This window comes from Megascapheus bottae, chromosome 4 (assembly GCF_031878675.1).
Source record: "Megascapheus bottae isolate mThoBot1 chromosome 4, mThoBot2.hap1, whole genome shotgun sequence".
Lineage (NCBI taxonomy): Eukaryota > Metazoa > Chordata > Mammalia > Rodentia > Geomyidae > Megascapheus > Megascapheus bottae.
In genome coordinates this window covers 77,102,736-77,129,180 of record NC_143512.1, presented here as the reverse complement: position 1 = coordinate 77,129,180, position 26,445 = coordinate 77,102,736, and the positions used below count along the sequence as shown (strand labels likewise).

Here is a 26,445-nt window from a genome sequence, read left to right as displayed (position 1 = left end):
AAATCATATATTTGAAAACATTACCCTAGATAATATCATATTAAAAAAAAGAGCATCTCAAATGCCCCAAATTCTAACTTTTTATTTAAATGAGTTAAATTACATCCTAGTGATATCTTTATGAGGGTACTTGTCCTCTCAAATTTTTACCTGAATTCAACAGCCTGTGTTCATCGAATGCAATCTGCCTTAGAGGATGAGGATAGTTAGTTTTATGGGGTGAATGAAGAAGAACTAGAGTGCAGAAATTTTAATGTTCGCATTGCAATCTCAGTCCCAGGTTGCTGTTTGCTCTGGGGGCTGGATTGCATTGGGGTCCAAGACTTCCTGATGCCTTTATGGATGAAGTGATGGCTTTGTTCTGGAAGAGTGTGGGAAAAGGATTCTTGGGAATTTTATGATTATTAACCAAGAATAAGTACATCAGAGAAAAGAAACAACAGCTGTCCTTAGAGTATTTGATCTATTCTGGCTCAAAAGGCAGAAGCTATTATACTTTCAAAAGAGAAAAGAGATTAACTTCTAATTGCTATACTCAAGAACCATTCCAGTTTCAGGCAAGATTTATTTTACTTAATGTATCTCCTTTTATAGAAGCCAGATCTTTCCCTTCACCGGCCCCTGAAAACCTTAACTTAGGTTATGACCACAATTTATATGATAAAAAGGCTGTACATGTAAAATTTAGGGAGAGTGATTTTTTTAATGCATAAAGTTTTGAAAAAATACAACATAGATTATAGGTGGAAGCTAAGTTAAAGCTTTTTTTTTTTTTTTTTTTTTAAGAAAGGTCTACCAAGTTACCTCTTTATTGCCCAGAACAAATTAAACTATTTTTCAGGACATGAAAGGTTTCTCTGATTTCTCATGTGGCTAAGTATACTGCTTTTTATTTTTTACTTGATTGCGCTTATTTAAAATATTCTAATGCATCACTGCTAGGATTATTACTTTAAACTTTCTCAGCCTTTAATACTTTCAACAGTTACCAAGACTCTTTTCCCTTAGAAAAAGAAAAACAACTTTACCATGAAGGATTACTTTTCCCCCTTCTTAAATTCAAGGTATACTTTTGGTGATGTATAAAATGTATACAGTTTGAGAATAGAGATGTGGTTCAAGTGGTAGAGCATATGCCTTGAGTGAAAAAGCCAGGTGAGAACAAAAGGCTTGGGGTTCAAGCCCCAGTAGTAATAAAGTAATTTAAAAAAAATAAAAACTTTCTGCATGTTGAGCCTTTACCACCGGGTGCAACAGATAGACTCTGCTTTTGTCTTCTCTTAGGCCACATAACGGAGAGTCCTGCAGCAAGTGTGCATCAGGGCTGATACGAGCTGCAAACATCTCACTGATATTCTTTCCTGATTTCCTTTTGGCTATTTTGCTGGGCATGATATCTTCACAGGAAAGCAGACTTTCCATTTGTCTTAATCCATACCAGAATACCACGGACTAGTATTTACAAAGAAAAGGAGCTTATTTAGCTCAAGTTCTGGAGTTGGGGAAGTCCAAGGAGATACCCTTGTCAGCCTCTACTGAGTATTTGTCCTGTGTGGAAGCAGGGAGGGTAAGGCAGGACATGGAACAGAAAGACAGAAGACTTGCTCTTGTGATACCTGACCCCGTCCTGTGATAATGCATTGACCTGGGTGGGGGGATGGGGTAGACAGGAGACAGAGGAGAGAGAGAACACCTCTTTCTCTCCTAGTGAACAAGCTTGTTCAGGAAGTCCCTTTTAGATGGCCAAGCTCCTTACTGAAACCTAAGTTGAGTAGATCACTGGACTGTGTGGCTGCTACATGAGGGTGGGAGAGGTGGTGTAGCTTCAGAGCTGGGGCGGTGGTAGGGTAGGTCCTGCACTCCCTGTTCTTTAGTCTCTGCTTCCTTCGAACCACCACAGTGGAAGGACTGGGGTCCTTTGGCGTTCTCAGCTGCTGCCGTTCATCCCCTCTGCTGGCCTCTGCTCCTGTGGACAAGAGGTGCGCGTCCCACCATGGGCCCAGGCGAAAGAAGAGTGCTCCTACCCTAAGGAAAGGGAGAGATACAGGACTGACATGAGGATACTTTTAAGGGGCATGCTAGGGAAGAAACTGAGGACACTCACCTGCTCTTGGAATGATCTCACTGGATGAGCAAGTTCAAAAATATTGCTCTCAGGGAAGACAGCAGGGGCATGGGCCACCTACATGTTAGTGTCTTACACGTGTGTGCATACACGCATATGCACACATGTATGTGTATGTATGTGTGCAGGGCATGTGCATATAACATATATACATATATGCATGTGTATATACCCACAGTCTTTGCATGTGCATATGCATACATACATATGTAGATGCATATTTATATGTCTCTATACATATATGTATATATGTATGCACATGCACTGTTTCAGTTCATAAGGGAGAACGTTAGTTAATACCGTTGTCCTTTCCTCTTTTCCTCGTAACATCTAGGTCTTCTGGGACCTCATTTCACGGCAGTGAGCTGGTTTGAGTGGTGTTAGAGGGGGATGGCTTCTAAGTGGGGACTCTACTAAAGAAAGTGGGAATGGAGAGTTGAGGGGAACCTCAGAGGGGTCTCTGTGCAGGGAAAATCTTGAGCTTCCCACCAGCCAGGGGGAAGAGAGGGAGCTCTGCTGCAGACTCCTATTAAATGGAAATTTAAGCACTTGCTTAGCTCTATTTTGTCCCCAAGTCTGTGAGGTAGGAACCCTCTTCTTTTATAGTCCTTATGACTAAACAGGGCTGTATGAATCTTTTGTTCATTTCCTTCCATAGAATTTTGACAATCGATTTTTTTGGCCTGCAATTCTTTAATAAATGGACAATGTGGGATAGGAAACAGAATGAGATCCTAAGATTGTTTTGTGGTAGGTAAGATTAGGATCTTAAATATGTAACTGTTTTTATTCCCCTTTCACTTGTTGGTGAGTTTGCTGCTGGGCTTGAAAGGCAACAAATAAGGAGTCAAAAAACCTTTGAACAAGTTTATTATGTAGGATTTCCATGGATATAAATGGATCATACTCATGAAGATGAATCATGTGCATGTGTATCAAAGCCCGGAAGCAGTGAGGAGCAGCAAGTATACTGTCTGTGATGGGCTGACTGGAACTGGACTCAGCCCCAGCAAACCACAGGCTTAGGAAAGGTCCTTTGCTCCTTCATCTCAATCAGGATACAAGAGGTAGTGGTTTGCTGTTTTCTTTCCCTATCCTCAAAACCCTCCCGAAAAATCCTCCACCACCAATGCAAGTCATGGAATCGTGTGTGCTGTAGGATGGTGGATGAATGAATGAGTTAATCAGAAGAGGCAGTTATTAGCTGTGGACACCAGAGGCTGTGGATTCCAGGACTGAATACACAGCTCTGAAGACACTCCCCAATCAGGTAGAACAACACTGAGCTTCAAGAGGAGCAGTAGTTTCTTCTGGCATAAGTCTGTGAAGCAAGACATGGTCTTCTGATCTGTGGGACTCAGGAGCCCTTTGGAAGGTGGAGTTCAGCCAAGAGGGATTCATTGCTGGTGCAAATCAAATCTGTTGTGATGCTGACTTGTGAGCAATTACTTGTGAGTGACCTTTTTTACAATGGAGCCTCACACATGTGTGGCCTTTAGCCTGTCCCAGGTTCTGATGCTCTCATTATTCTGTTCAGAAACCCAGCTGGGAAGCACCATCTGTCAGCAGCGGTAGCAGAGGCAGCAGCAGCTGTCTCTGTGTCAGCTGGAATCTGTGTTAACTCTGGAAGAATTGCCTAAAGGCTAGTAGTTGTGTGTTTATGGGGTTGGGGATGGGAGAGCCTCTGGCTCTGTCGTGGGTCATTTGGTGAAATTTCGCCTGCCCTTTTCAATGTGAAACCATCTATGGTGCTATGCTAAAAGTACCTGGCTTTTTTTTTAAACAGAGCTTAGAGGCTCATCCTTGTTGCATTCCACAATGTATTAGCTTCTATTTGCTAATATTGCATTTCTTCTCCTAACAGTACTGCCATATAGTGAAACTTAAGCATGGCATCATACAGAGATGATGGAATTTTCTGCTTTCTGTTTAATTCTGCAGAAAATAATGTTGAAGTACCTACTGGTTTTAGCAGCCTTCTTTCTCTTCCCCAATTTGTAGCCTTCCTGGAGCATCAGAATATGACCTTATTTGGAAATAAGTTTGTTGCAAATGTAGTTAGTTGAGATGAGGGAGACTGAGTAGGAGGGTCCCTAACTCAACACAACTGGTTCCCTTATTAGAAGAGACACCAGGGCCAAACTGAGGGAAGACAGTATACCGCCATATGATGAGGACTGAGACAGAGGCTGGAAGTAAGCTCCCTAACACAAGGGATCACCACCGATTGCTGGCAACCATAAAACACTAGGAGAGAGACATAGAATAGATTCCTCCTGAAGAGAGTATGACTCTGTGGAGCCTTGCTTCAAAGTTATTGATTTCATAGAGATAATATAGCTATTGATTTCATATTGTTAATATCCTTTCTCTAGTTTACCATCCAGTTGTTGGTAATGTATTATGATGATCCCTTAGGAAACAAATGGAGAGTACTGACATGCTGTGCAGTGTGTCCCCCTGGGAATCTAGGTGAGTTCAGAAGCTGTGTTTTCCATGCTCTGCTCATTTTGATTGTTTTGTAGTAGGGAGTAGTGGGGCCAGCTCTACTCCATTAGGAATAAATGTCCAATCAGGTTTAGCAGTCACTTACTCTCATTTAAACACATTTAAATAGATATTAAGTGTCCATACATACACCAGATAGGCACCAGTCTTGGGGCTTAAAATAAGGGCTTACGCACTGACCTTGAGCTTTTGTGCTCAAGGCTAGTGTTCTATCACTTGAGCCACAGCTCCACTAATGGCTTTTTCTTGGTAGTTTAGTTGGAGATAAGTGTCTCATGGACTTCTGTGCCTGAATTGGCTTCAAACCATGGCCATCAAATCCTAGCCTCCTAAATAGCTCAGATTACAGGGGTGAGACACTGGTACTCAGCTGTATTGATAATTTTGTTTGGTCCTCAGATGACATTGTAAATATGCAAATAGATCTTTGGCATACAAAAGGCATCTTACTGCTGCTAAGTCATGTGTTTAATACCGGTGGCAATATTTCACAGGCTGATTTTGCATTGCTTGTGTGGCTTTGGGATGAGTCAATCTTGCCAGCACTCTCCCTTGAGGCTGCAGCTGCATGGAAAGCAGACACATAGGGACAAAGGGAAGCCCCTGGACACATTCTCTGCTGCTCAGCTCCAGGGTAGCAGGTGTGTGTTCAGATGCTTTTACTCTGTACCAGCTCTGTGTCATTGGTACATGGGAGAATCTGGATTCCCTGTGACTTGTCACTTGGGTTGCAGAGCCCTTCCTGAATTGAACATAGAGTTCTTCACAGAACTCTCATCCTCTATTCCTTGAAAACCCAGAACTCTCTGTGTCTGGGGCTGAGGGTTTTGAATGGCCTCTGGAGATGCTGCCTCAAGCCTGCTTGTATCATTTTTTGACCTGGGAGAAGTCTGTGCAGGCCATCGGCCCTGCGGCTGTTTTAGGTGGTTTGGGAAATTGAAGATCAGGTAGTGGGCAAGAGAAAAAGCCTGTCTTGGAGGGTTCCCCTCTGTTTCATTTTCTTCCTTCTCAGTCTTTGCTTCTGACTTCTGCAGCATAAAGCAAGCAATAGAAGGGGTGGGGTTGGGGGAATCAGAAGAGAAAGGAAAAGTAGATATCACCCAATGTGTGTCAGTCACAGTGAACTGAAGCTGACTGTGGACAAAAAGAAAGGAGACAGAGACATTAACAGACTTTGACTACCATTGAAGAGGGCTAGCAAGTACCACTGAGAAGAGTCAGAGATACAAGGGACACAGAGAGAGGGACCTGGGGTCTAACTAGAGCAAAATGAGGAAGTTATTAGTTGTTTAATTATGCACCTACCACAGATAGAGTCACTGCACAATGTGCACTTTTAGAAAGGGCCAGGGGTAAGGTTTTTTGGAGAACTGGCCCAGGGAGAGGGAGGGATCATGGACCATACTTTCTTTTTTTTAAATTAATTACTTAATTATTATTAAGTAGTTGTACAGAGAAGTTGCAATTCTATCAGTCAGGTTATGAGTACAGTGCGACTTGACTGCTGTAAACCCTTGCATCTTTCTTCCCCATTCCCCCGATTCCCTCGCTACCCTGAAGTTATATGGTTCAATGTGTACATAATGTACATTAAGACAGTCATTCTAGGTTGTGTGTACTACATCTAGGCTGCTAAGGCTGCAGGAACCATCTATTCAATGATTCACCTCAGGACTGAATGACCCAGTACATATTTTCAATATGTATTTAGTTTCATTCCATAAACTAGTATGTATTAAACTGAATAGTTCTTTGAGATAACTGATATAACTCTGTATGTAGAGATTTTTTAAACTTGGGATCAAAGGAGTCAAGTATCTGAAGATAACAATCAGGAAAAATGACAGTGAAGTCAATTTACCCAGTGCTTCCCTGATCTAATTCTGTGGTATTGAGAACAATCTCTTTCTTTTCCTGTGCGTGTTTAATGTGGACGTTTCATATAAAATCAGGTTCTTTGGGTCCGCCAGCAGCAGCTTGAAAACACGGTATTGGAGAGAACAGGAAACGTGGGGTGAGGTCACCACTGTGCGTGCACATACTTGCTTGTGGATTTCACGTTAGAAGTCTGCAGCTCTAATCCCTGTCATGCAGGAATTCATAAATCAATTTAGTCCGAAATTTCTGGGCCTCCCTCTTAAGAAAGTTAAAAACAAGGAGTCTCTGGATTTACTTTGGTTTTCTATTAGCTTTTCTTTATGGCACACTTATGTTAATTATAGATCATAAAGGAAATCTTGATAATCTGTTTTTTAAGTAGTAGAGCTTGCAAAATAAGGGAATAAAGAAGAGGAGAACACTACTTTTACATTAGAATATGTTTATAAATCCCTCTTAATAAAGTTCTATCTTCAATCATGGAGAAAATATGGTACCCTGTAAGTTCTTTCTGGGCATTTCTTCTCAAGGAAACCCCTCCCGCTATTCCTTTTCCTCTTGAACACTCCATGGAGATGTGTGTGCTTCCAGAAGCAACGTAAAAGTATTAATAATGTCCAGACAATGTGCCTGTAAGATACTGAGTATTTCTGAGGCATCTATATGATCCTAAAATGTACCCTCACCCTTTCAAGCCAAGAAACTTAAAGAAACTAAAATGGAGAGAGTTTAACTAATTTGCTTAAGACCAGAAAATAGTAGATGTAGGGCTTTTTTTTTTTTTTGCCATACTGAGGCTTGAATTCAGGACTCATGCTTACTGGAATGGTTGTCGCCACTTCAGCTATGCCTCTATGCTGGTTGTTTTGGAGTTGGTGTCTAGTGAACTTTTTTTTGTTTGAAACTCAGGCTTCTTGACTTCAGATCCTAGCTGCTCCCGAAAACTAGTTACAAACTGCAGGACCACATTGCTGATCAATCTGATTGTGTCTGATCAGTCTTCAAATTCTCAAATTTTCCCTACTTGCTCAAGTTTGCATGTCATCTTGTAAATTAATACTTGTGACACTTATGGGACATGCACAGATGAGGGAAGAGAGGTGAAAACTTGGGAATAAAAAAATCAGTACATTCCGCTAATATCCCAGGTTTCACAGTGTGTACCAAGTGACTAAGATGATTGATCTATTGATGGAATTCTCCGCAGTGGGACTGGGAATTAAATGGATATAGCCTAATCACTTTGTAGATAATAGTAACCCTCAGTGGATTAGGTTTCTCTTGCTTTGATGGTTATTTTTGTTCAATACTAAATTATCGGTTCACTTGTCCTCATTTGGACCTAGATTGCCCAAGTGTCCCTAAGACTCAGGTTTCAGCACTCATACCACACAGTGGGATTTTTGTGATCTATTTAGTGCCATGTATATGTATGTATGCGTGTGTATATATACAATCATTTGTATATATAGACAGGTTTTGTATATACATATACAAATATATATATATATTCACATACACATATACTATATTTTCATCTTGCACTTTTTACTAGTGATTCCACTGTTTTACAGGGTCCAGTAGTGGTATTGAAATGCTGATTAGCCAAAAGCCGGTGACTCACACCTGTAATCCTAGCCACTCAGGAAGCTGAGATCTAAGGATCACAGTTCTCAGCCAGCCTAGGCACAATAAGACTTGAGACTGTTGTCCACAATTAACCCCCAGAAAACAGGAAGTGGTTCTGTGGGCTCAAGTGGTAGAGCACTAGCTTTGAGCTGAAGAGCTTAGCAACAGCACCCAGGCCCAGAGTTCAAGTCCCACGACAGACAAAAAAAGAAAGAAAGAAAGAAAGAAAGAAAGAAAGAAAGAAAGAAAGAAAGAAAGAAAGAAAGAAAGAAAGAAGAAAACTGCCAACTAGTGTTCCTAGAAACAATGAAGTTGTGATATTCCTTGTACATGTTAGACACTACATTTAGACATGAGTTTCTGTGCTGTTGGCCTTGAGTTTAATGTTAATCAAACTGTTCACATGTTCAAGTAGGATGTCTTTCAACAGAAACACGCATAAACACAAGGCTGTGTATTGATTTGTGAAGAAAATGTGTCCAGAGGTATTTGTTTTCAAGAAATGATTCAATATTCACTAATTCAGTATTGGGTAACTTTAGAAAATACAATTACCTCATACAACATATATCTACTCTACTCATCTTTATGCTACTTTGTTCTTTTTAGACAATACTTTTTATTATCTTTGAGTAGTTATACAAAGGAGTTGCCATTCAGTGAAGCAGTTCTTAATTACAGTGCATCTTAGTCAGTGTCATCCCTTTAAACAGTCTCATCAACCCCTCCAAACAACCCTTTACCTTATCTTAATGTTAGGCTGTGTATTGAATGTTTTTAGTTATTCAAGGTCACACACTCAGTGACGATAACATTGCCATCTAGGGGACAGAAATTGGTGTTTGAGGGGTCGAAAAGCTAACTCTTACCCTCAGACATAAAGCTGAGAAAACCACAGCAAATATTACCAGAGCTGGTGAGCATTAGGGAAGAAAAAGAAAGAAAAAAAACCTAACAACCTTTCTTGGGAGGTAATAATGAGAAAAGATTCAGAAATATACAATTAAAAGTGAATATTTACTAATATTTACAAAGTATTAGTGTACATAACCCAATTAGTGTTAACCAAGGAACACCATCAATGCTATCGCACCCTCAACTTTAAACTGTTTTTCTTTTTTGTTTGTTTTGGGTGGTGATGGTATTGGGTTTTAAACTCAGGGCCTGGAGCTATCTAGCCTGTCACTCTACCAGTTGAGCCACATCCCAGTCCCACAACTTTAATCTGTGCACAATAGACCAACATTTCTTACTTTGGAACTTGTGGCTTGTTGAAGGATATGCATACATGTTCTCAGATGTGATTGAAAAATTCCTTGGGAAATTGTTAATTTGTTGTTTTCTTTTGTGCTTTGAATTCAACAAAAATCTGTTTACATATATGCTTATTTTGTAGTAATTTGAACCTTAGGACCTCATGCTTGCCTGACAGGCACTCTATCACGGTCTGTGCCTTCATCTCTTTTTTATTGTGCACTCGCTCTATTGGGATAGTCTCACTTTTTGCCTGGAGATGTGCCTAGACTTCAGTCCTCCTATTTTAGCTTCCTCAAAGCAGCTGGGATGACAGGCACACTCCATTGCACCCAGAGACTGTCTCGGGAGAGGTCAGTTTGCCAAGACTGGCCTGAAATGGTGATCTTCCTTATCTTAGCCTAGGATTATTTTGTGGTTTTTGGTGATAATATTAAAATGACCGGTTTCAATACACACACACACACACACACACACACACACACACACACACACACTCACACTCACACACACAAATGTACAAAGTGATAGCTATCTAGTTACCCCAACCTATGATTACTCATTCATACATGTATTCAAATACCAAATTAACCAATCAATATATGCAGTCACTATGCTTTAATGAACATTTATAACATATATTAATTGTATAGTACTTTTTCTTATAACAGAGCCCTGGCATAAGATTTCCATGTCTAAGGTTCTTGTCTTCTAAGGAAGGAGTCTGTATCAGTGGTTCTGGGCTAATATGGAAGAAGAAAAGAGTAAACTTAAAGAGGGTAATGATACAATAAGACTAAGTGAGCTCTGCTTGATGTGTCACCTAGCTGTAACAGAAGTAGTCCTGCATAGCAGTAGAGGAAAGGGATGGGTAGGTTGGGTTTCTCTGTAGCCCAGCTTAGGACAGGCTTGCCAAAACCAAGAGAACATTGGCTTTAGCAGCCAGTATTGCATTCAAGTTTGAAAAACAAGTTAATCTCAGTAAAATAACATCATCTATCACGTTAAATTAGTCTGCTAATTTGAATGTTATGGGTTTTACTGCCTTGTGCCTGGTTTCTTATTTTGTTTTGGTTTTCTGGTTGAATCAGAAATAGAGCACATGGAATGAATTTATAGTGCTCCATTTGTATATCACCAAGCAGTAATATAATTATAATAATTTAAGTCTGTATATTGGTGATGCTCAATAATTTTTTTCTTTTTGTTGGGACAGGGGGGTGGGAAGTATTTTCATTACCTGGCTTAGAAGAGTAATGGCCTCATGGAATCAGCAGCTATGTGAACCATTAGGAATTACGCCATCTGCCTTCCCTGCCAGATGTGGACTCTGAGCATGATGAAAACAAGGGAGGATAAATTGCAGTCTGAGACTAGCATGAGACACATCTAGCTCAGAACCCCATGTGTTGTGTCTGTCTATCTCCAATGGTGGACCACGGAAGATAACGGTGACCAGTTTCAGGTGACAGAGGTTGGCTAACTGCACACCAAGCACCATTGTAATCAGTGGAGAGGGGGTTGTAAATAGGCAGAAGCAATGTAAATAATGCACTGTCACAGAGCTCAAAGTCACAGTGAATTAGAGCAATGGGAGAAGAAAAACATCAGCTATTGGTTTCCCCTCTTCAGATGATGTTTCTCCAGAGTGAATTGTTCCATGACATTCAACCTGAGAAAGCAGAATCCTGAAGCTCTTTAGTTCATGTTTTTCTACTTTGTATGAATTTAGTCTTTAAAGTTAGTACATTCAACTGGTGGACTCATGTACTGTGTTTGTCTTTGTCTTTTTTTCTTGTGGGTCATGAGGCTTGAACTGGGCCTGGTTGCTGTTCCTGAGCTCTTCAGCTCAAGGCTACCCGCCTACCCCTGGGCCTAGGCACTGTCCCTGAGGTCTTCAACTGAAGGCTACTGTGGTACCCTTGAGCAAAGCCCCACTTCCCTGTTTTCTTGAGATTAATTGGAGATGAGAGTCTCAGGTCCTTTTGTGCCTGGGCTGGCTTTGAACCTTGATCCTCAGGTCTCAGCCTCCTGAGTAGCTAGGATTACAGGTGTGAGCCACTGTGCCCAGCCTGTCTTTGTCTTTATAAACTGCTCTGTCCAACTTTTATAAACCGAGTAACTCATATACAACAGAAACTTATTTGTCAAGGTTCTGGGAGTTGATAAGTCCAAGGTCCAGGATCCAGAACAGTGCAGGCTTGCCAGAGACCTGCTTTCTGGTTCACGCACAGCTGCTTCTTGTGTCCTTGCCTGGCTGAAGAGGCCAGGGACTGCTTCTACAGGCACTTATTCCATGGTTGAGGGCTCTACTTTCATGAATTAATTGTCTCCCAAAGCCCTTAAAGCATATGAATTTGAGGAACATAAACATTCAATCAGTTGGACTTACCATTGGGCAAGGGATACTAGTGGCCAACCATTTCTTAGTTGAATGTCAGAGTTTTGTTCTAAATATATGGATGGAAAGAATTAATTTCTGATATAATAACTTGGTGATGGCAATAATTTTCTTTTGGTGCATACAATTTCCACAACTGAGCAGCATGCTGAGGTACATTTATGATAACAGTTTCTTTGGGTTGTAATTCTGGGCATGGATTTACTGTGTCTTTTGTTCAGGGTGTCAAAAAGCTGTAATAAAGCATGGGCCAAGGCTGTTCCCTTTCTACTTTCTCTTCCCTCCCCTTCCTCTTCTCCTTCCCTGTCCCTCTCCTTGTTCCCTCTCTTTCCTCCTCTTTTTCCCTTCTCCTTCCTTCTCCCATTCCCTTTCCCCCCTCTCCTTCCTCTTCCTTTTTTCTTCTAGTTCTTGGGTCCCCTTTCCAGCACCCACAGTTGATAAGCGGACTCATGCCTTTCCACCAATAGCGAGTCCATATGGTGTTTGGGCTTCAAGGATATTTCTTCTCCAGACACGGTCAAATCCATTTGCCTAATTAGGACATGACCACCTAGGGAAATCTCCTTTTGGATTAATTACAATTGCTTCTTTAACTAAAATTATTTTAAAGGTGATGTACAGAGGAGATACCATTAAGCAGTTAAGGTAATGAGTACATTTCTTCTGAACAGTGTTACCCCCCCCTCATTTTCTCCCACATCCCTCCTCCCCTCCCTGTCAAGTTGTAAATTCATTTCCAACTTTGTCCCTCTGTTTCTGTGAGTCCCCTTCAGATAAACTTACATACAAAACACAGAAATAAAAAACAATGACAATAGGGAATAAGCGAAAGGAGGAAAAAAGAAAAAAACTGACTGCAAACGGTACACTAAAAATATCCTCTTGTTTCCATTTCTTGGAGTTCATTTCGATAAGCATCATTGTATATGCGCACAGCTATTGAGCTATTGTGATCCTCTGCCAAGAATATCCTAGATATAGTCTTATTTACTACAAATGAGAGAATCCATGCAGGCTAGGTTTCTTTGGGTCTGGCTTACTGCACTTAATATAATTTTTCCAAGGCTTTCCATTTCCTTACAAATTGGCCAATATCATTCTTTCTGATGGAAGCATATCACAGCATTACTTATCATAGCTAAGATATGGAATCAACCCAGTTGCCTCTCCGTAGATGAATAGATCAAGAAAATGTGATATAAATGTGATATATATATATATATATCTTAAAAATTTCAATTACACCTGCCAAATCCCTCTCACCTTTTCTACATTGTATTGGTTCAAGGCAAATTACAAGTTCTTTCCATATAAAGACAGAAAGAGATAATGTAATAATGTGTTTCACACAGGGAGGTCTTTTCTGTGGCATTTGGAGAACTTTTATCACTTTTGATGTGTATGATTATATAGTGATTATATTAAAAACTAGAGTTGGACAAACTCATCCCTGCCTTGAAGGTTGGAACTAAGACCAGACCCCTCATTTTAGGTTAATTGTATTTGAGCTGGCTCTTTCTTTTCTCATGATGAACTGTGCTTTGCGTTCTAAGATGAACTGTATCATTTGCCACTACCAAGCAGATGGCCAGTAGTGTCCTTGTCCCAGTTGTGACAAGCAACACCGAGCCAGCCATTGCCAAATGCCCCCTTGGACGGAGCAGTCATCCCAGTTGAGAAATCTTGCCTTAGAAAATTGAACTGTAGCTTTTAAAGGACCCATTAAAACATAGCATTTGTTTTTAGGCTGTACATCTATGTAAAACAGCAAGGTCCTTCTCCCCAGATAATGCCTCCTTCTTAGACTTACTTGTTTCTTTTTACTGAGAAATGTATGTTTTATAGTTGCAAATAAAAACTAATGCTATAGTTGTGTTCCCCACACATACTTTCTTATTCACATGAATGCCAAAGTAAGATTATGTGATCATAACTGACCATGTTTGATAATCTTATCTGAGTTTATAGTCAAGACCTATTATAAAGGGGCTGTAGTTCTGCTTTAATTTGGCTCAGATAGTTCCCCAAAGGTATTTATTACATAAAGCAAAAGCCTTTAATAAAGTTCATTCTTGATATAGTAGCTCCTTTCTCAAAAACAAATGATGTAGGTTTGTGTGGGCCTGTGTGGAAGACATGGACCAATTCTGAAATTACAACCCTCCAAACCCACTCCTTTCTGTTTTCTCCAGGCAAAGGCAGCTCAAGCATCTCATCCGACATAAGTTCAAGTACAGATCACACGCCAACCAAAGCCCCGAAGAATGTGGCTACCAGTGAAGGTAGGCATCTGGTTTTTATTATCTCCTTCTTTCCCAAGGTTGGTGATTTGGGGAAGGCAAAGAAAATCTAGGAGTTTTAATTCTCTTCTAGTGAGGAGGAGCATGTGAGATGATTGAAAAGGAGAAGGCAAAGGATTTGCTATGTTTCTTTTCAGTTGCTCTGTTATTCCTGTGCATTAAAGTAGATGTAATGGGATTTGTGTGTCTGGATTTTAAGGCAGATGCAGTTCCTTTATGAAGATGTGATAGGCTGACTTGAGGGGAGCTTTCTGATAATGCATACTGTTTTTCATATGGTGAATGTGGTTATAGAACCACATGCTAGAACACTGGAAGTTCTGTCATTGCTATTAGCAAATGAGATTTACTTGGTTATTTAAAGAAGAGTTGAAAAGCATCCTTTTGATATAGAGATTGGTCTGGTTGGTATTCTTGATAAAGAATTTGACCTATTTATATAAACAAATGTTGGAATTCATCTTCTCTCTAGTAGATAGAAAATCTCCATTCTTTTGGATTGAGTGTTTCTCTGGTAGCTATTTTGGGGAAAGTTGATATTAAATTGCACCAATGATTTTCTTTTCTTCTTAATCATGATGAAAGTATTCTTCCTAAATGAGGTGTGCAATGAAGGTCCAGAATACATTTTAGTGTCATTTGCACTTGTTTTGAAGCTTTTCAGCAGATTTTCATGGCATTGTATAGGGTTTCCTTTCCTCATATGCATAGGATATTGTGGAAAGAAAATTCTAGGTTTTGTTTCTGAGCCTTACTATCTGCTGCTCCTCAGATTTGGAAGCATACTTGTGGAATAAAGATGGCCTGTGGAGTTCTGTGGTTTCTCTGTATGTATAATAATACATATATTCGTGGTGAAGGCTTACCCCTGCTGGGAGAGTTTCTCTACATAGTTTTGACTGGTTTTAGATAGCCCAAAGCTACCTTTTGTATGATAATTGTCCCCAGACCAACATATAAGTAGCTCTTACAGATGGGTCACACTTGTCTATCAAGCAGTGGCATTATTTCTTGTATGTCACCGACATGACACTTGAGGCAGGCAGGTTGGTGTTTCCTCCTCAACAAAGGAAGATACCAGAGAGCAATACATTTTCATCATCTGCCTGGTAAGATAAATATGGACATCAGACCACTGTTAAAATTCAGTTAATGTAATGTGCAAATCTGGTTAGTGAAGGTTAGATATTTGATCCTTTTATTTAAATTTTCTTTCTTTCTTTTTCCTCCTTTGCAAAAACAGAAATACAGTTCTATATGAGCTTTGTGCAATTGTTGGAGGAAAGAACTATGGGATTTCATGCATTTAAAAATAAAGCTTGCTGGGCATTAGTGACTCATGCTTGTAGTTCTATCTACTCACTAGGCTAAGATTTGAGGATCTTGGTTCAGAGCCAGCCCAAGAAAGAAAGTCTGTGAGAGTCTTATCTCTAATTAGCTACTAGAAAACCAGAAATGGCACTGTGGCTTAAAGTCATAGAGGACTAGCCTTGAGCACAAAAGCTCAGGGACAATACCCAGGCACTGAATTTAAGCACCAGGACCGCCAATAACTGCATAAAAATAAACGTAATAGTGCTGGCTGTGGTTGCTGACGCCTGTAATCCTAGCTAGTCAGGAGGCTGAAATCTGAGGATCAAGGTTCAAAACCAGCCCAGGCACAAAAGAACCTGAGACTCTTATTTCCAATTAACCTCTAGAAAACGAGAAATGGGGCTTGATTCAGTGTAGGGCAGTAGCCTTGAGTTGAAGAGCTCAGGGACAGTGCCAAGACCGAGTGTAAGCGCTATAGCCCACAAAAAAATGAATAAAATGAAAGTAAAGTTTATTTTTATTTAGTTAATTTTTGAAATTTGTCTTTAAGAAGTTGTAAAAAGGGGTTAAAGTTCAATATATCAGTTTGTGAGCACAATGCTTTCAATGTGCTTTCTTTCATCATTTCTCCCCCATCTCTCCAGCCCCTATCCCTCTCTTCCATTTTCCTAGTTCCATTTTCACATAAATATATTGAATATTATCACTTCATTTTCCACCTCTTCCAGTGTCTACCCCCTCCCCTTGACCTCACCTACTCCTGACAACACATGTTCCAGTTTCCAGTATTCATTTTGTTAAACTGGTAATTGTTCAAAGGAATTGCACCAGAGAATCCTCCCCTGAGTATACCCTATATTAGTTAACCTGTTTGTGAATATATGCAAATGACCCTGTATGTTTATATATAATTGTACATATGTATGCCTTTTATGCTTCAAAATGAACTACCTGGGAACTTTAAGCTTTCTTTTTTTTGCCTTTTTTATTTGGAAGTAGGTGAAGATCTGCCAATGCTTGACACATTTTGCCCTGACATATTTCCTGTCATCCTGAGGGAAGAAGTAGAAAAGCAAATCAGGAAATTGTGATGTTCATATGAAACCAAATGTTTACAAACTGGATATTCATAAAGTAGTGTGGCATTTCTTTCCTGATCTCACTTCAGAGGAAGAGCCTTAGTCCCCTGAAAGAGACCATCCATTCCCTTACAGCAGTAATATTTAAAAAGGATGGATTAACCTTGGCTAGTCTTAAAAATGAATCCAGGTTGTTGTAGATATTGAATCAATGAATATGTTAATTATTAAGAAGCCACTTTGGAGTCAGTCTAATTTACCAGTGTGTGTTTCAGGGTGATTTGCTGAGCAGGTGATTTTTCTAGGCTGGTTTTCCAGATGAAGTATATAGCCATGTCTTTTTCTCCATTAAATGGTGTCTCCATGCAGTAGTATCTCCAGGAAGTGCTATCTCTACTCACTGGTATCTCTATGCAGTGGTGTCTCCATGCAGTGGTATCTCCACACAGTGTTATCTCCATACAGTCTCCTCTGTGGGTGAGTGACTAAAAGATTTATCCCCATCCTCATTGAGTGACTTTACCCAGTGCTTTTTCTTACTAGATAAACCTTTGGTACTTGGTAGGTTTGGTTTTGGAATCACAAATGAAGATGTATGGAAAATGTGGGAGGGAGTAACAATGTGCAAGAACAAATCTGTTCTTGCCTTAGGTATGCAACAGTTGACCCTCTGTATATCACCTGACAATAGAATTAAATTTATAAAAAAATCTCACAGCAGTCTTGTAACACAGCCATCCTAGTAGACACAGGTTAAATTTTAATTCCAGTAGTTGAGATCCTGAAACATGAGAATTATAGTGTATAGGGTGACATTAACTATGCACTGAGATCCTGTCTCAACAGAAAAGCCATTTTCTTATGGGTTTAAATCACATTTTTATCACTAGATTGGTAATTTTGTAATCTGCTCTGGTGTATGGTGCCTGCTGAGAGTTTATCCATATGTTGCGATTTCTCCCATGAAGTTCTGAAAGTCACAGGAGATTACTGACTCTTAGGTTTTCTTCTTAAATTTTCCTGATAGTCCCCAATTTTTTTGTTCAAATGTGTGTTCCTTTGGTTTTAGCGCTACTGAGGATTGAACTCAGAACTTTGTGCTTGCTAGTTAGATGTTCTATTTCTTGGGCCATGCCCTAGTTATTTTTTGCTCTACTCATGTTTTGCTTCTGCCCAGTTTGGCTTGGGTTGGCCTAAACCATGGTCACTTCTTTATGATTTATGCTTCTTTTATAGATAAGATGACTGGTGTATGCACGTACCCAGACTCTTCTGTTACGATAGGAATTTGTGAACTTTTCTTTGCCCAGGCTGGTTTTGACCCAGGAGCCTATCTTTCCCTGCAACCCAGCTAAGATTATAAGCTCTGTGTCTGCCTTCAGCTTGGATTGTAGGTGTTTTAACACCCAAGTTAAGGATAATACCCTGGTGTGTGTGTGGGGGGGGCAAAGTAATCCCTGACATAATTTTTTCCCTCCCTGTACTGGTTCTGGGGCTTGAACTCAGGGTATATGTGGTATCCCAGAATCTTTAGGCTCTACTATGTTGAGCCACCACTTCACTTCTGAGGTTCTTTTTTTAAGTAGTTAATTGGATATAAGAGTCTTACGGACTTTCCTGCCCAGTCCAGCTTTGAACTGTGATCCTTACTTCTCAGATTCCTGAGTAGCTAGGATTAAAGGCATGAGCCCCTGTGTCAAATTGATCTCTGCCTTTTTATGATGACTATATCAGAGTGCAGGTAAAAGTGCACCTCTGAGTCCTTTGCACTGTTTTCAAGAACTATGTTTGATGCCAAGAAAGCACCAGCAGAGTGGAAGCTGATTTCACCATGGATTTCTGGTGAATTAAGGTGAATTTCTTTAGCCCCTCTATCCTGTCCTGGTTTTTCACCTCTATTTTATAGTGTCTGGAAAGAACATATTAGAATCCACAGCTTAAAGGTCTGAATGGTGTTTACTTAAAAAATAGATGTATATTCTGAAGGATAATATATCATACCTGTACTAGCGGGTTGCAACACTTTGAAGTAGTGTTGGGATTTTCAGTGTTGAGGAGGAAAAAAACTGATAAATTTTCCCTCTGAGAATGGCACCTGTGACTAACATTCTGTTCCAAAGTCTCACAGAAAAGTTTGTGCATCTTGTTTTTACAACTCTAATGCCACAACCCTTTTAAGGAATTGGTATTCAGCAAGTCTCTTTCTCTCTGATAAGTTGTATAGGATTTCTTTACAACCCATTGTATTTCTTGTGACAGTTTAAGTCTCTGATTTCTTGACACCATAGGGGATTTGGGGTCTGTGTAGAGAGCTGGACGGTTTCCATTTCTTTGTGAAATCTTCAGATTTTTTTCCCTCTCAGCACAACCTGCATTCCAACATTGTAAGACACAGTGTAATTCTTTCCAGTTGTGTTGCTATTCTTTCTCCTCCACATTGTTTTAGTCTTTTTTTGAATCCTTGGGGTGTTCTGCAAAGAATTCCCATTGACCTTCAGCAGTAAAGGTCACATTTAATGCATGCTAGTGGAGGAGAACACCACCAGTGTGGAGTGAATCAGTTGCAGACTCTGTTGCATCAGACTAGAACAGGAGGACACTCTTAGAAACAGCAATCTGGGCTTTGACTTCCTTTCACAGGACAAAGAGATAGCAGGAAGTACCTTTAAGTGTGATATCTCAACAGCTCCACCTTCCCTCTGGAACATTTACTTCCTAGGTCAAACTTAATTGGCTGATGAAGTGTTGGCATCACCCAGCTATGCTTTAAAGATATTCAAGTTCAGATATTGGCATGTGACAGCACAAGTTATGGATGTGAGGGCTGGTTTCTAAACATAGGCTAGCTAACCAGGCAGCTATGGAGTCACAGGAATTCAGAGAATCAAAAAGCCTTGACAGTTTCCTGAACTGATCTAATCCATTCATTTTACACTGTCTTTGAGCCAGCCTGATATTTCTCAATAGTGTATTCATTGACTTACTTCATATCGCAGTGCAAAATTGCATGTTTAATTCTTGGAAAAAGTTTAGATGTTTAAATCTCTCATTAGGGGCATGTAAAATGAGTTGATTTGTGAATATTTTTTACTGATATATATTTCATGGATCCTAAAGTTCCCAGTTTATCAGTACTAGAGCTGACAGTACTATAGACCAGTACTTAAACAGAGTTATTTTGAAAATGCTCAAACATGTGGCTTTTCTGGTATTCACTTTGTGTTTTTCATGTTGTCTTCTTTCTACTTCTCGATTCTTCTTTCCAGACACAGTTTACATGAATCACTCATAAAGGTATAAATGATTCGTTCCCCTTAAGATGGGTTTTGTTCCCCAATAAGTCTTTAGCTTTTTAAACTGCCAAGCAGATTTAACACACATTCTAAACCTTTGGTAGTACTTTCATAAGCATTATTGCGTTTACCCTAATGTCATTATCTCATATGTTCTGAGACATAGGTAGTGATTTTTTTTTTGAAAGACAAAAATGGAACTCAGGATTGTTATGGCCCTAAGTCACAGAAATTGGTTAGTGACAAAGATGCCCGTTAGCCTTGATTTCTATGACCTATTCTCAGTGCCTTTCCTATAATTGTCATGCAGGTCTACTGAGAATTTCTTTGTTATAATTTTTAAAGCATGTTTACTATTTCTATCCATTGATTCACAGTTTCTTTTCCATACATACACCGATCATACTTTGATCATATTTACCCACCTAACTAATGCCTTTTCCTGCCCTACGTGTCTCTGAGAATTTCATGCTAAATCATTTGTATAATATTCCATCAGTATGTTTTGAAGGTAATTACTAAAAGTATCTTTTCTAATGCCAGCTCTTAATTGTCTTTCATTGAAATGCTTCCTCAGACAACTTAAGAATCAATTTTGAATTCCTAGTACTAGAATACAAAGTCAGTGTTCCAGGCTGCTTTCATAATGAACTGTGAGGTTCAAATTGAGGCTACCCTTGCAGCAGACAGTGTGAGAGGTTGATATTGAAGTTATGACAGTCATTCTAAACCCTATATAATCTAAAAGGATTAATTAGCAATTTATGATATTAATTTTCAAATAGAGCCATGCAGTTACTCATTAGTTAGAAATGCCCAAAAGTGGAAAATACTGTTTTCATAGCATGTCCAATGATATTTAAGAGAAAGTTGGGACAAAACCTGTAACCTAGAAAGGCAAAGAAAATAGTAAGGGCAAGTGACACTGAAGAAATGTCTTTTAAAATAGCTGTAAAGATACATTGATCCAAATTGAAACATGGGGTGAAGCTTTAGAAGAGGAAGAAGATTATAAATAAGTACTATTCCATTAGGATCTTCTTTTCTTAATATGAGGAAGGGAATGACTAGTTACTGCATAGGTTTGTCTTTGCCTTAAGAAACCAGACTTTATTTTTCCCCCTTCCCTATCCAATTTCAAATAACCAAATACAAATATATCCAATATCTCAGATAACAAAGTGAGATACTGTAACAATATAAGATAACCAAGGACAGCAAAAGAGATGAGAGATAACATAGTACATTAAGGACAACAATCACTCATTATATGGCCTTATGTATCTAGGTTTTGTTCTATTGCAAATCTCTGCTAGGAGAGCCCAAGGTTTCTACTGATTATGACAAATGAGGGAAACCATTGAGCCTATGTTCCTTTGAGTCTGGCTTACTTCAATTAATATGATTATTTTCTAAGTCTTTCCATTTCCTAACAAATGGGGGAGGGAAATGAGGACCAAGACATGAGAAAGGGTATCAATGTATGTGAATTATTGCACCTTCTACCTGGCGAATATAATGTAACCCTTCTATTAATTACAATAAAAATATATTAAAAAAAAACTTCAAAAAAAGGAAACCAGACTTTAAACTGAACCATCTCTGAAAATGTCTGGATTATAATGAAAAGCTTTGCAAGGCACGAACTGTTGAAATTGAATATATTTTACAAATTCGAGTAGCAAACCACTATCACCAAGATAGTATTATTAATAAGAGGTTGCTAATTGCCAGTTAGGTAACTGTTGAAAAAACCTGCACTGGACACTTCTGGAGATTTGAGCAAAGTGTGGATTCAGTTTGCCCAATTAAATAAAGAAATCAAATGTGCATGCCAGCATTAGATTTAGCAATGGAAACTCATTGTTTTAGGTTTTACACAACTGATGTGTCAGTGTGGAAATCTAAGATAACATTCTAAAACACCATTTCAATCTTTATATTCTAATTCTATGTCCAAAAAATCACTCATATGTATTTCCTTTATGTTTATTTCTTCCACCTGGTCGGTACTTTTTACTAAAAAGTTCTAATTAATAATATGTTTTAGCCATAAATGTTCTGGTTCATCTAACTGGAGCTAAGTATGTCTATAATGAAGGCTTAAATCATTATTAAGAATTTTGGGGGGAGGGGCAAAAATTTCAGCAACTTAATTCAATGAGAGTTTATTACAGAATGAAGTATAAGTTCAAATACATATATTAAGCCACTTATATGGGGTGCACAGATATATTCAGTCATGGGTCACAAACTGGTAATGGAAAGGATAATTTCTCTCCATGCTTTGGTTTCTTCTAAATGATTTTTCAAAAGTAATCCAGGTGTTTATAGCTCAATGCTATTATCCTAGCTACTCAGAAGGCTAAAATCTGAGTATTGCAGTTTGAAACCAGTCCATGCAGGGAAGTCTGTGAAACTCTTGCCTTTAACTGTACAAATAAATAAACAAACAAAAACCCAAACCTCTAAAACACAGAAGTAAAGCTGTGGCTCAGATGGTAGAGTGCTACTCTTGTACTCTTGAGAAGAAGAGCTCAGGCCCAAGGACTGGCCCATATACAAAACACATTTTTTTTAAAAAGAATTTTCAAAAGTAAATTTGCGTTCTTAATGATTTAGATAGCATGAACATCCCAGAGTAATCGTTACTCACTTTAGTTTTAAGCAAACCTCCCATATCATGCGTGAGTTCAGAGACAGTTTGTAACACTCCCTTATTCTGCACTCACTATCTGCCTGTTGGGCATTTGGAAGATTTTCCACCAAATAACCAACTTCTTGGTAAAGAGGAAATGTGAAGGCTTGAGGACAAATAATCTGATGTTGAAAACACTTGCTCTTTATTGCCCTGGATGTAGTCTGACCTTAAAATTCAGGTTAATGTGTCTGTTTACTTCTTCTGACTAGGGATTAACTTCCTGATGATAAACTAACTTCCTCAGGATGTCTCTGATTTCCCAGGGCTGTTAGACTGATTTGCAAATAAGGAGAAAGAAGCTCTTTAGTTGAAAAGAGCATTTTCCCTATATCCTGTGTATTTAAAACTTTAGAAATGACGCAGGGTACCAACCGATGTTCATTGTATTCACCTACTACTTTGTTGAATGGCAGTTCTCTGTAAAACTATTTAAAGATAAAATTAAAAATAAAATACATAAATAAAGGTACATATGGGCAAAGGAATCACATCCAAGAAATTTTGGTCCCATAGATGGGACAAGTGGTACATCTTTGTTCTTGTAAGCGACTATGATTGATTAGGTAGATTTTCTTATCTGGTCTTTATGCCTTTTACTGCCCAGAAGAGAGGTTTTGAGATATAAAGAAAATGTAGAGTAGAAGGCAAGGGAGTGTTCAGGCAAAACCTTCTAGGCCATGACTACGTAGTGGGTTTTCCTTGTCAGTTGAGAGGAGACACTGACAGACTTTGTGGATGAACTGACCTATGTTTTCTGTTGTGTGACTGAGCAGGAGGATGTAAAAAGTGATAAAGACCTCCACCCTCACTGCTAGCTTCCTAGTGACTCCTAATAGAACCGTACGGTTCTATTAGGTACGGTCAGTGGCAGTCTAGGCACTGTGAGCAGCAGGGGAAAGCAGAGCTACAGAGGTTGGCTCCTTTTACTGCAAATCTACATTACTCCTGGAGTGTTGCACCTGCTTGGCCAACACTCTGCCACTGAGCCACCCCCAGCCCTGTTTACCACTTCTTTTGCTTTCATGTTTCTCTTTGTCTTCATTGCATTTGACAAAGCATTTGCATGGAATGAAAGGTTTAGGAAACATGGATCTTTTCGAGTGTAGAAAAGCATTCCTTCTAGAAATCTTGTACCTTCTCACATAGGACGTCCTTCTGTGTCTTTCCTGACTTCTCTGGGCTTTCTTATGAAAAAGCAACACCTGTAATGGTATGTGCTGAACATTTTAATGTGGACTCATTCGTATCAGGTCATTTAACACATGTTCACTAAGGACCTTTATATAACAATTATTGTGAATAGTTTATTAATATCCTTAACATGAGTGCTTTTTATTTTCAAAACTTCTTTTTCAGCCAAACTAGAGTTTGAATATAGAAACTTGGATTTGCTAGATGGGCTCTCCATTGATTGAGCCTTAACTCTAGTCACTGTTTGCTCTAATTAGATTTGGCCTCAATTGTTGCCCAGTTGATGATCCTCCTACTTATGTTTCCTGCTGTAGCTTGGGTGACACCGATGCACCACAGTGCCTAGCTGTTGGTTGAGATGAAGTTCTAGGACCACAGACACACAGAACATGACCACGTCTTTATAACATCATGCCATTCTTTATTTGTCATATATGTGTCCTATTAAGTGTGTTCTCTGGTTGCATTAGCAGTGCAAAGTCTTTCAGTGGCACAAGTCTGTGACCAGCCAATACTAGAAAAGTAATAGACTCTAGCAAGGAGTCATAAAAATTAGTATGTGCAATATGAATGTGCCCTTTGAACTCAGAATGCATCCATTTGTACTCATCACTTTATATTCCAAATCATGCTAAATCCCTTTCTTTGAATATGTGGCTGCTGATTAATTGGAGCTCTGTGTTGCCTTTTCTTGTCCTAGACCTTATAGCAACTTCTCTGGCAGTTCCTGTTCTCAAGAGTTTTGAAATTAATAGGATAAAATATACTTATATGTTTCAAAAGTCACGTATCTGTCAGAAAGAATTAAGGAAATATAATTAAAAATGTCATATTCTGTACTTAATGAGAAGCCCACATGTTTGAAATTATAAATAGTACAATTCATTTTGATTAAAGAAGGGAGCAGAAAGCGTCTCCTCCTGCTACTTCTTTACCTTCTCTTTTTCCTCTTTCCCTTCCTTCTCTTCTTCCTCTTTTCCTTCTTCCTCTTTTCTTCCTCTTTGTTTGGAATATCTAATCCATGCATGACCCAGCTTTACATCTTGGCTGAGAGCAAAGATATAATTGTGATGGAAACTCAGTTCCTCCATTACTTTAATTTTCTTTCTGCTGATAAATAGTGTGTGAGAAGTTCAGATTTTTTTTGAGGGGGGAGAGGTTAGTGTTCTCTCTGAGAAGTTAGAAAAATTAATGATTGGAGCGGCCATAAAGTAACAACATAAAATAAAATTCTGATCATGTAATTGAGTCAATTTCCAATGGTTAGTGTTTAGAGCCAGTGTGGATGGTTCTCTTATGAGCTCAGATTTTCAAGCTCATATAAAAGAGGGAAGGGCAGATACAGAGTCAAGGGAAAAGTAATACCAACACTCTAGAGATAGTATCTGAGGAGCAAAAGCACAAATGAGCACAAACATGAATAAAAAGCAGAACATTGTGAAAAAAAGCAGCAAGTCACACACATATCATAGGAGGCAAAAGACAGTAAAAATAACAGTTCCTTCACTAACAAGGAAACAGGTCAGCCCTGCAAGGCCTATAATAAAGCAGCTAACATCTTATAGTGTTCAGTCTATGCCAGGCACATTTGTAAGGGTATCACGTGCATTCACTCACGCGACCTTGAACCTAATGAAGTAGGTGCTCTTATTTCAACCACTTCAGTAATGAGAGTAAGTACTTTCTTCAGAACTTACAGCTCTAAGCAGCCCAAACTAAGACAACCTTTTCTGGACCACTTTCTTCAGAGTAGTAAGCTCTGAAGTGATAGCATGATTAAAAAGAGTAATTCAAGTCAGTATGAGGCAACAAGCTTGGGCCACTCAAAATGGAAGGTACTGAAAGAAGTACAGATGAGCCAATTATAATATCTTCAGAAATTAGAGAAGTACTCTGGCGTCAAAGCCTCAGTCTGATGTATGCATCCAGCCTGAGCACCTACAGGTCAGGTGCCTTGCAAGGTGAGTCAAGGATAAGGTGGTGCATTCGGTGCCAGCCATGCCCTCTAGAAGAATGAACACTCATTGGTAAAAGCCAATGAAGGAGTTAGCCTGTGGGAATATGTGATCCAAAAAGCATTTTTAACTCGAATTTTATTGTTATTACAAGGGTGATATGTGGAGGGGTCACAGTTACATTGTTATCTTTTGGGGGGGCCATATCACCCCTTCCCTCATGCTCTACCAGTTTTTCCCTCCAATCCCCACTCGGAAGTTTATTTCCCACATAATGTCTAGTGATAATCACTGCAGTATGTGTTCACCCTTCTCCCTCCATTTCTTTGTCCCTCTCTTCCACTTCCAAAGACAGATAAATGAATAAGACCGAAATGAAAAGAAAACACAACCAACAAAGAAAGCACCTCATGTTTCTATTTCCTGGAATTCATTTAGATAAATATTGTATATGATCACATAGGCATTGGGCCTTTCTGTTCCTCCTCTGAGAGTATCTTCTTTTGGTCTCACTATGGCTGAAGTAGTGTTTCTTTTTGTCATGGTCCTTAGAGAGCTACCATCTAAGAAACAAGTGTTGAATAATTCTTTGTTATGTTTATTCACAAGTCCCCAAATTATGGAATCTAACTTTGGGAATGATTCTCTTTGAGTCCAAAAGTATCTTTAAGGTATTTAAAGCTGAGAGTTTAGGCTAAAATTGCCTTGTCCTGAAAACTAGGCTCTTCATTTGTGGGATATATGCAACACTTAGTCTCAGTCCATCAAAATGGGGATAAATACTATCTCTCGTTGTATCTCAAAGGTTAGAAGATAA

At 39.1% G+C, this 26,445-nt stretch overlaps 1 protein-coding gene across 2 annotated transcripts in view; it reads left to right on the top strand.

Moving 5' to 3' along the window:
* The window catches only part of Fbxl7 (F-box and leucine rich repeat protein 7), a 322,258-nt gene that overhangs the window by 75,289 nt on the left and 220,524 nt on the right, over positions 1-26,445 (top strand). For both annotated transcript variants that reach the window (XM_090332112.1, XM_090332113.1), the window contains exon 2: positions 13,988-14,077. In XM_090332112.1, the coding sequence (XP_090188238.1) occupies positions 13,988-14,077 (90 nt within the window). The remainder of the gene's footprint in view (positions 1-13,987; positions 14,078-26,445) is intronic.